The sequence below is a fragment of the Dasypus novemcinctus genome, chromosome 18, assembly GCF_030445035.2.
Source record: "Dasypus novemcinctus isolate mDasNov1 chromosome 18, mDasNov1.1.hap2, whole genome shotgun sequence".
In the NCBI taxonomy this organism is placed as follows: Eukaryota; Metazoa; Chordata; class Mammalia; order Cingulata; family Dasypodidae; genus Dasypus; species Dasypus novemcinctus.
Window position 1 is genome coordinate 55,352,531 of NC_080690.1, and position 9,193 is coordinate 55,361,723.

Sequence of the window (9,193 nt, forward strand, 5' to 3'; positions counted from 1 at the left end):
CGCCCCGTATCTGCATACACTGCCCGTCCCGACCGGGCCCTCCCCTTAGAGACCGCGGTGCGTGGACTCGAGCCCGACGGCGACCCTGTAGACCTGAGGGGTTTCAAACCTGCTCCTCCGTCCCTCTCCCACCCACCCGAGGACCACCCTCCCCCGCAAGCACAGACCCCAGCCGGAAGACCGGCCCCCACCAGAGGCCTCCCCCACATCCAGCTGCCGAAAATTTGTTCTTTGGGGGTCCGGGGAGTTCCGGGGCGCGGCGGCCCCCTGACCGTCTTTCCCTCCTCAGGAGTCCTTCGAGTCGCAGCCATGTTCCTGGTTAACTCGTTCTTGAAGGGCGGCGGCGGCGGCGGGGGAGGCGGGGGGCCTGGGCGGAGGCCTGGGGAATGTGCTCGGAGGCCTGATCAGCGGGGCTGGGGGCGGCGGCGGCGGCGGCGGCGGTGGTGGTGGCGGCGGCGGCGGCGGCGGAATGGGCATGCGCATCCTGGGCGGGGTCATCAGCGCCATCAGGTAAGGAGAGGCGGGGCCCGGCTAGAACAGGCTCGGGGCGGCGCCTGGGCGGGGCTTTGGCGCGGAGGCGGGCTGGGGGCGGGGCCTAGCGAAACCAGCCCTTTCTCGTGGGGGCGGGGCTTGCTGGGGGGAGGTGTCAGTGAGGATGTGGGCCCAAGAGGGACTTACCCTGATGGAAGCGGGCGGGGTCTTGGGAGACGGGAGGCTTGCCCTGCCTGCATGTCCCAACCTGGAGAGAAACGTGGAAGGGGTGGAGCCATATTGGCTGGGGGCGGGGCTTGAAGTGGGCGTGGCCTTGCTGCCCTAGGTGGGTTTATGAGGAGATGGGCCCAGGAGAGGCCGAGACCTAATGGTGTGGGGGAAATGGGCCTTGAAGGTGCAGGGTCTAGCTGGGAACTGGCTGAATTAATGGAGAAAAATGCTGTGGTGGCGGGTAGGGCAGGTAGTTGACAGGGACCTTTCCCACTGAGCAGTGATCCGTTGAAGGGGCGGGGCCTAATGAAGTTGGGGCGGGATGCTGGGAATACAGGCATTCGGGAGGGGGGGTAGTCTTGGGCAAATGGTACCTAAGGAGGAGGGGCAGGCCCGGGGAAACTGGGCACATCGTCTAGGAAGGGAGCCCTCCAAGGGGCGGGGTCAACTGAGTCTGGGTGAGATTCTGGGCTGGAAATGGGTGGGGTCAGGACGATTCTGGAATCTGCCATTGGGTACGTGGTCCCTGGCGGTAGTGGAGCCTGCGGTGGGGGCAGGCCCGTGGGTTTCCTGGCGGGTGAAGCTGGCCTGATGGAAGGAAAGGGGGGACTTGACCAGGGCAACAAGGATAGGGGCAGGTGAGGACAAGGATGGATGGCGCAGAGGAAGGGACCATGTAGGGAGGGTGTGGGCTGGGGTTTCAGAGTTTGGGATGTGGGGGCTCGCGGTGGCAGTTTTGCTGGCCTTGCCAGTTGGAGGCCCCGCCCCCGACACTAACTCCCCGTGTCTCTTCTCAGCGAGGCGGCTGCGCAGTACAACCCAGAGCCCCCGGTGAGCTGCCCCTTTTTCCCCCCAAGGCCCTTTCCAGTCCCATCCCTGTCACTTTGGAGAAGGCTCTTTCCCCCTCCCTCCTATGAAACCCCTCTCCTGTTAAGTTTTACTTGCCATTTCCCCCAACTTAGCTGTGGATCTTAGCCAGCCAACACTCCCCATTCCTTTGCTCACTCCTCCACCCAGTCCACTCTGACTTCCCCACCTAGCGCACTTTGGTGGGGGCATCTTCCTGGCCAACACACCCCTCTCCCTACCTGCTCTGAGATCTCATCCCTCTGCAGCCCCCACGCACCCATTACTCCAACATTGAAGCCAACGAAAGTGAGGAGGTGCGACAGTTCCGGAGACTATTTGCCCAGCTGGCTGGAGAGGTAAGTAACCGGGGACCCCAGGCCCTGTCCTAGCCCTTCCCTTGCCTTCTTCTGGACTGCCTGGCACACACATACTTGATTGACGGTGACAATCCCAAAGTGCCCATATTCTGCTAGGACATGCCCACTACTTCTGGTCACCCCTGACCTCCTCCCCCCCTTACTTCTCCCCGCAGGACATGGAGGTCAGTGCCACGGAACTCATGAACATTCTCAACAAGATTGTGACCCGACGTGAGTGACTGGATAGGGCACATTTAGGTATGGGGGCTGAGGTGGCTGTGACCCCTGGCCGTTGACCTTTATTTTAACCTGTTCCTCCAGACCCTGATCTGAAGACGGATGGTTTTGGCCTTGACACATGTCGCAGCATGGTGGCCGTGATGGATGTATCCTTGGGGGCAGTATGGGAGAGGTCCTGGGCAGAGGGGGAATTTCCTGAGTGTTTGGTTGGGACAGCTTTCATAGGTACGTGAACAAGCATTTGTGAGAGCAAACAGCCGCATGAGGACATGGTACCAATAAATAGTAGCAGCAGTGGCTGTCACAGCTGGGTACTTTACCTACATTGTGTGACTGAACATTCAGAGCCACCCTACTAGACAAGCATTACCTTTATACTCTATAGGTGAGGAAACTGGCTCAGAGAGAGGCATTCATTTGTCTGAAGTTACAGTGGCAGGATAGGAATTTACCTACATTGCGTGACTGAACCTTCAGAGCCACCCTACTAGACAAGCATTACCTTTATACTCTATAGGTGAGGAAACTGGCTCAGAGAGAGGCATTCATTTGTCTGAAGTTACAGGATAGGAATTTGAACTGAGGTCTTTTGGGTTTGAGAACCCAAGCTTATAACTGCTCTTATGCCCATGTCCACACTTAGCCACATACATGGAACGTAGGGACACACATGCATATGTGCACATGGGCCTGTAATTAGCCAGCCTTGGGTGTCCCAGCTCCAGCTCTTAGCAAGGTTACTGAGCCTCTCCATACCTTGATTTCCCTCTCTGTTAAATGGAGAGAGTGATATTGGTGAAACTACAAATTGAGCTCTGTGGGAATAGTGCGGCACAGGGCAAGCACCTGGGAAGGGCTTTGTACACGTTAGCTGTTGTGATATTTCTCAGGGCAATTTCCAGCTCTGACTCAGTCTTCTGGGGAAAAATGGGGGAAAAATACTGGTAGGGTTGGTGACCTAAGGATTTAGGGCAAAGACTGGTGTTTCTGAGGAGCTGTGTCCAGAATAGTGTGTGCTAAGTGCTCGATTAACCTTTGCCATTTTGTAATTATTTATTGTGCATCTATCAAATGCCAAACCCTGGGCTAAGGGTTTTATGCCAATATCTTCATCGGTTTTTTCCACACACCGAGCAGGTGCTTCCTGTTACCTTATTTCCTTAGAGTTCTAAGATCGTTTTTGACGTGTTTTAACATTTATGACATTGAGTTACTCTCAAGAATTTTGTAATTGAGGAATTAATGATTATTTTCAGGTGAGGAATCAGTAGTTTGGAGATGTTTGATAGAATTCTTCATAGTTTAAAAAGAGAGTCTTTATCGTTTAGAAATAGCAACTAAATTATGTATGGATAATTTGAAAGACAAAATCACACCCAAGGTGGCATGACTGCAGGGGACAAGAGCTGGAGATTTAGCCTGGGTTCCCCTGCCAGGCCGTTGCCATCATCTGTGCACAGTGGCTCAGGCAGCGCACACACTGGGTGTAGCCATCACACTGTTCTTAACACCCTCCCACCAGAGCGACACCACGGGCAAGCTGGGCTTCGAGGAGTTCAAGTATCTGTGGAACAACATCAAAAAGTGGCAGGTGCGTGGCGGCCTGTGAAGCTCTTAGCACCTGGGCCCCCAGCCATGGAGCTCACACTCTCCATGATGCTCAGTTGAACCCTGAATCTCCATGTCCCCACAGGCCATATACAAACAGTTTGACGTTGACCGTTCAGGGACCATCTGCAGCAGTGAACTCCCAGGGGCCTTTGAGGCAGCAGGTGGGGCTGGCGGCGATGCGGTGGGGCTGGGGCAGGATTGGTGAGGCAGCCCGCACTGAGCAGGTCTGAGCCTGGATCTGGGGGTAGAGGCCTGAGGATATAAACCATTCTCAGGGTTCCACCTGAACGAGCACCTCTACAACATGATCATCCGCCGCTACTCTGACGAGGCAGGGAACATGGATTTTGACAACTTCATCAGCTGCCTGGTCAGGCTGGACGCCATGTTCCGTGAGTGCTGCTCCACCTTTCCTGCTGGGTGGGCATCTGTTCCCCTTCCATTGGCCCAGGTCTCCTCTAGGCTTGACCCCAAGGTGGGCAGTGCCAGGGGTACAGCAGTGACTGACACAGCCCCAGTTCCTACCCCCATGCAACTCAGTCCAGTGGTGGAGAAACTGAGCCCAGAATGGTCATGGCTGGGATGGGAAAGCTCAGGCCAGCGGGATGGGGTTGTGATGGGCAGATCCGAGAGGGCTATTTGACTCTAGGAGGGACCTGAGTGGCTTCCTGGAGGAGGGCATGAGTAAGACCTGGAGAATGAGGAGGACTGATCCTAGTGAAAAGGGTCAGGAAGAGCTGAGTAGGCTGTGCAAAGATTAGGAGGGAAAGAAGATGGTGCTTGTTAGACTCTTAGGCATTGAAAGAGCACCGAAGAGAGGGTGGGATGGACCCAAAGGGCTGGGAGGAGTCAGTAGGGGCTGGATCTCGAGGGCTTTTATTAAGACCATCATGCCCTGAATCCTTAAGGCATCCCTGAGAAGTGGGAATGACTGTCCTCGCTTTATGGAGTAGCCTGGGGGTCAAGAAAGCAAAGTCGCTTCTACTCAGCCATAAAGTGGCAAAGCTAGAATTTGAACTCAAATCTAGTCTGATCCCTGAGCTGAGTGTTGAGTGAGAGGAGGCTGGAGCAGAGGGCATGGTCAGATTGAGCAGGGCCCTCAGAGCCAAGTTCAGGGGTGCCCAGTCTCAACTGGAGGCACTAGAGAAGCATGGGGAGGTCCAGGGTCAGGTTTGGCTTTAGGAAAATTCCCTTGGCCTCCCCAAAGTCCGTGGAGGACTGTGGTGAGGGATGCTTAGGAGGCTAAGAGGATGGGCCATGGGGCTGACGGGGGGCAGGGGAGAGAGGCATCCAGGGTGGGGCCTGGGGGTTAGGGGGCTTGTGCCACTGAGGGGATGCAGGAGGAGCAGATTGGGATGTGGTGCTGAGGCCAGCGTGGGGCCCAGGGAACATCCAGGAGGCTGAGGAGAGGCCAGCGCTGGGGGCAGAGGCGATATAGTCAGCAGAGGGGACACAGACCATGGGGTGGTAAAATGGCCCTGGGAGTCTGAGGAAGGGGGAGGGAGCCAGGACTGTCCTGTGTGTGTGTGTGTGTGTGTGTGTGTGTGAGAGAGAGAGAGAGAGAGAGAGAGAGAGAGAGAGAGAGAGAGAGAGAGAGAGAGAGAGAGAGAGAGAGAGAGAGAGAGAGGTGGCAATGGCGTTGAGTGTGGGTAGAGAAAAAGGGGCAGGGACGTGGAGGGAGGGTGGGAGTGCACAGCAGGGTGCATGATACTAGAATTCACTTATGATACAAGAACACCCAAGAAATGGCCACTGGATTCCCCAGCAAGGGGCCTTGGGGACTGCAGTGAGTGCGGTGTCGGGAACACCATGTGTGGACGCCTGCAGCTGGTGGCCGAGGCGTGAGTGAGAAGGAAGAAGCAGATAGTATAGACACCTCTGTGGCTGTGGAGGGGGAGGGACAGGGTGGCAGCTAGAGGGGAACTTGGAGTAAGGTTTCAGGGCAGGTGTGGGGACCATGCCAGTATTTAGGGGCATGTAGAGATGGCACCTGCAGGGCCTCCTTCTGGCAGCCTGTTTGGGTGGGGCAGGAAAGGAAGGGGCTTAGAGGGTTTGAATCCCAGTCTCCTCGCTTTTCTTGCTTTGTGACCTGGGGCTCGTCACTGCACTCCTCTCTGCCTCATTTTAAGGTAATGCTTACCTCATAGGATTGTATTAAATCAGGTAACGCATAGGAGGCTTTGCACAGTGCTTGGCATAGAGTAAGCACCCAATAAAGTGTTAGCTGTAGTTATTAATAATCATACCATATTTTAGAAAATGTGATGATCCTAAAAGCCAGTGTTGCTTCCCCCCTCCCTTCTCCAGGTGCCTTCAAATCTCTCGACAGAGATGGCACTGGGCAAATCCAGGTGAACATCCAGGAGGTAAGAACCCCACTTGGGGTGTGGGGGTTGCAAGAGGCTTTCCTCAACCCTGTGTCCCACCTCTAAGCGTGGGCCCCCTCCCTATTTTCCTATAACCCCTGGGTGAGGCTGAGGAGGGAGTCTGGTATTGCTGGGTCCCCTGTACCTGGCTCTCCATGCCTTCCTCTTCCCAGTGGCTGCAGCTGACCATGTACTCTTGAATGGGACGCCCAGACCTGCTCCCTCACCACCGCGCTGTAGGAGTCACCTTGGACCCCCTGGTCTCCCAAAGCCAATCCTGTCTACAGTCTCGTCTTCATGGGTTCTGCTGACCCACAGGTCTCTCTGCTCCCAGCCTTTGGTGTCCAGCTTCTCCATCACTAGCCAGGGCCCAGCGTGCTATGTTCCAAGTTACCCCTGGCTCAAAGACACTCTAGCATGCCCTGCCCGAGGGTCACGCCTCCCTACAACACCATCTTACACCCACTCCATAACCCCTGTCCTGTACCCTGCGCCAAGTCCAACACTTGTGCTGCTTCCATGCCTTGAAGGCCCCTCTCTTGTTTTTGGAGGATCACTGCAGTCCCTCTCAGTACTGTCACACCCATCCCCCCCCATACACACCACCATGCCCCAGTGCCTTTTGTCTGTATTCTGCTCCCGGCCTGCCAGGCCCAGGAGGAAATAAATGCACACCAGTTGCTGTTCTCTATGGGATGTACTTCCTGTTCTGAAAGTCGAGGGGTGGCTTGGGCTCTCTCTGGGGCAGGGTCTGGGTCCTGAGTTGGGAGTGCGGGTGGTTTTGTTTGTCCCCAGATCTGTAGTGAGGCCTTCTCTCAGCCACATTGTTTTTCTCATACTGAGTTCCAGTTGAGCTAGTCTCTGGCTGAGATCCTTCACAGATCCGTGGAGGCTGAGACTGGGACCCTGAAACCCAGGTGATCTCTCCTGCTTACAGAGCCTGGGAGGTCTGGATGCCACCCGTCTCTGTCCCCCAACGCCATGTTTGCCCTGGCCCTGGCTCTTGCTTCCCACCTGCAGGCCTTTGTGGGGAGAGGCCACCCCTGCCGTGCAGAACCCCTAATTCACTAAAGACCTGACCCCAGGTCCCCAGGCCATGAAGGGTGGCCCAGGGGTGCTGTTTGAGGTCCCCAGCACCTCCAGAGAAGGCTGAGAGGCAGCCACATGGTAGGAATAGCTCTGGTCCAAGGCGAGGGACTCAGGGCTGGGGACACACACAGAGGCCAGAGCTGGGCTGGGTTCCTCAAGAAGGCAGTGTATTTATTGAACTTGTCCAAGTCCCCCACGCCCTCTGGGTTGCTTGGCCTCACTTGCTGTGGGGGAAGGAGGCCCAGCCAAGGCAGTAGAGGCTGTAGGTGGTGCCTAGGAAAGGAGATTGGAGGATGCGGAATGAGACCCTTATCCCCTCCCTGAACCCCATCTCGGACCTTAAGCTCCTCACAGGCTCCCCCTCACCCACTTGGATCCCAGCCCCAGTTGGGACTCCAGCTAGCTTCCCAAAGGGAAGCCCACCCAGGTGGGGAACCTGCATTGATCCAGGCTGGGTGCTTTCCAGCCTGGGTCTCAGCCCCATCACTGGCCCAGTTCTCTCCTAGGACCCAAACCCCAGGCAGCCCCCTCCCTATACCCCACCGTGGGCTCCAGCTGCCTCCCCAAACCTGGCCAGCGCAGGGCCCAAGCCTCTTCCCAAACTCCAGCCCAAGTGCTAGTCAGCCCTCTCTTCCCTTCCCCCAGCAGCTCCGCCCAGCTGGCCCCGCACTCACCCCCCAGGCACAGCGCCATAGTCAGTCGGTACAGGATGTTGTCGCCTGCCCCGCCCTTCAAATGCACCGGGAGGTCATTGTCCGCCTGGGTGCGGGAGCCTCAGTTGAGAAAAAGCTGGGGAACCCATCTCCCCCCGCCCCAACGCTGGGGAGCCAAACTTGCGCCCCCCCCTCCCCCCGCCCCGGCCCACCTGGAAGAGTTTCTGGTTCTCGGCCACGCGGTTCTCAAAGCGGTTCCGGGCGGTGGAGCTGAAGGAGCGAGCCAGCGCCCGGGAGACCTGCGGGGGGACGGGGCGCGGGGTACTGGACGCACCAGAGTTGAGTCTCTAGTGGGGCCGGCGGGGACCGGGCTGCCTGAGATCTGCGCTTGGGGACAGTGCTGTCCTTCCAGAGCGTCTCCCTCAAGACCCGAGCTGCTGTCAGGGGTGGGGAGGGGGCTCAGGGGTGGGGCAGGGGCTCGGGTCTAGAAAGAACCAGCTTTGGGGAGGCCCACTCTGGGGGTCCGCCTGGGAGGTGGGTACCAGGCTGTCTAGAGGGTCCTCGAAGGGGAGCGAACCCAGAAGGGAGATTCAGGTTCTGGGTGGGGGTCCAGGTTCAAGATGTTTTTTTGGGGTTTCATGGATTCATGGGAAGAGCCCACACCCTGGGCATGTCGGGGACTGGATCGGGGGTCCCTAAAGGGTTTCCAAGCTGCCGAAGAAGGGTGGTAGTGGGAGGGGGGGAGTTTAGGTTCCCAGTGCCTGGGCACCGAGATGCTGTTTGAGGGAGCCCTGGATGAAGGGAATAGGTTCAGACCCGGGGCTTTGGGGACAATAGGGGTCTCCGGCTGTCTCACTGGGGGTAGGGGTAGGGGCCCCGAGCCCTGGGGGGCTTCACGTTCCAAGGCTCCAGATCCCAGGAGGTTTAGGGAGTCCCATATAGAGGCCAGGGATTCCGGTGGGGGGCCCTCACCCGCAGGGCCCTCATTCCGCGTCCTCTTCGCCTGAGTCACCTCCCCTCTCCGCCCAAGGACACACGGCGCGCGGCCCTCCCGGAGAGGCCCAGGCCACGCCCACGCCCACGCCGCGCGGGCGCACAGCTGGGGGCGGGGCCTCGGCGGGGGCGGGTGGGCAACAGGCCCGCAAATTGGGCGGCCGGGTTCTAGATTTGTCCAATAGGAGCGCCGAGAAGACGCTCCAGCCCCGCCCCCGCACCAAAGCATAGGCGCCGCGCTCGGTCACTCATTTCAGAATTTCTATTGGCGCGAGCTGAGCGGGCGCGGTGCCAGCACCGACGCTCCGGTGATTTTCTCAGAGACGTGCTC

At 57.9% G+C, this 9,193-nt stretch overlaps 2 protein-coding genes across 2 annotated transcripts; one reads left to right on the forward strand and one right to left on the reverse strand.

Moving 5' to 3' along the window:
• The first annotated feature begins 291 nt into the window (after positions 1 to 291).
• On the forward strand, positions 292 to 6,818 carry CAPNS1 (calpain small subunit 1). The gene is given in 11 exon segments (XM_012527695.4): positions 292 to 360; positions 362 to 510; positions 1,500 to 1,533; positions 1,818 to 1,907; positions 2,084 to 2,141; positions 2,232 to 2,296; positions 3,673 to 3,741; positions 3,844 to 3,922; positions 4,037 to 4,153; positions 6,069 to 6,127; positions 6,301 to 6,818. Coding segments are annotated over 11 exon segments (798 nt in total). The 5' UTR covers positions 292 to 309; the 3' UTR covers positions 6,328 to 6,818.
• Positions 6,819 to 7,362: 544 nt separating this feature from the next.
• On the reverse strand, positions 7,363 to 8,960 carry COX7A1 (cytochrome c oxidase subunit 7A1). The gene is made up of 4 exons (XM_004464872.5): positions 8,842 to 8,960; positions 8,082 to 8,168; positions 7,891 to 7,975; positions 7,363 to 7,489 (listed from the first exon to the last, which is right to left on the reverse strand). The coding sequence occupies exons 1-4, from the start codon at positions 8,854 to 8,856 to the stop codon at positions 7,434 to 7,436; spliced, it is 243 nt and encodes an 80-aa protein (XP_004464929.1). The 5' UTR covers positions 8,857 to 8,960; the 3' UTR covers positions 7,363 to 7,433.
• Positions 8,961 to 9,193: the final 233 nt, after the last annotated feature.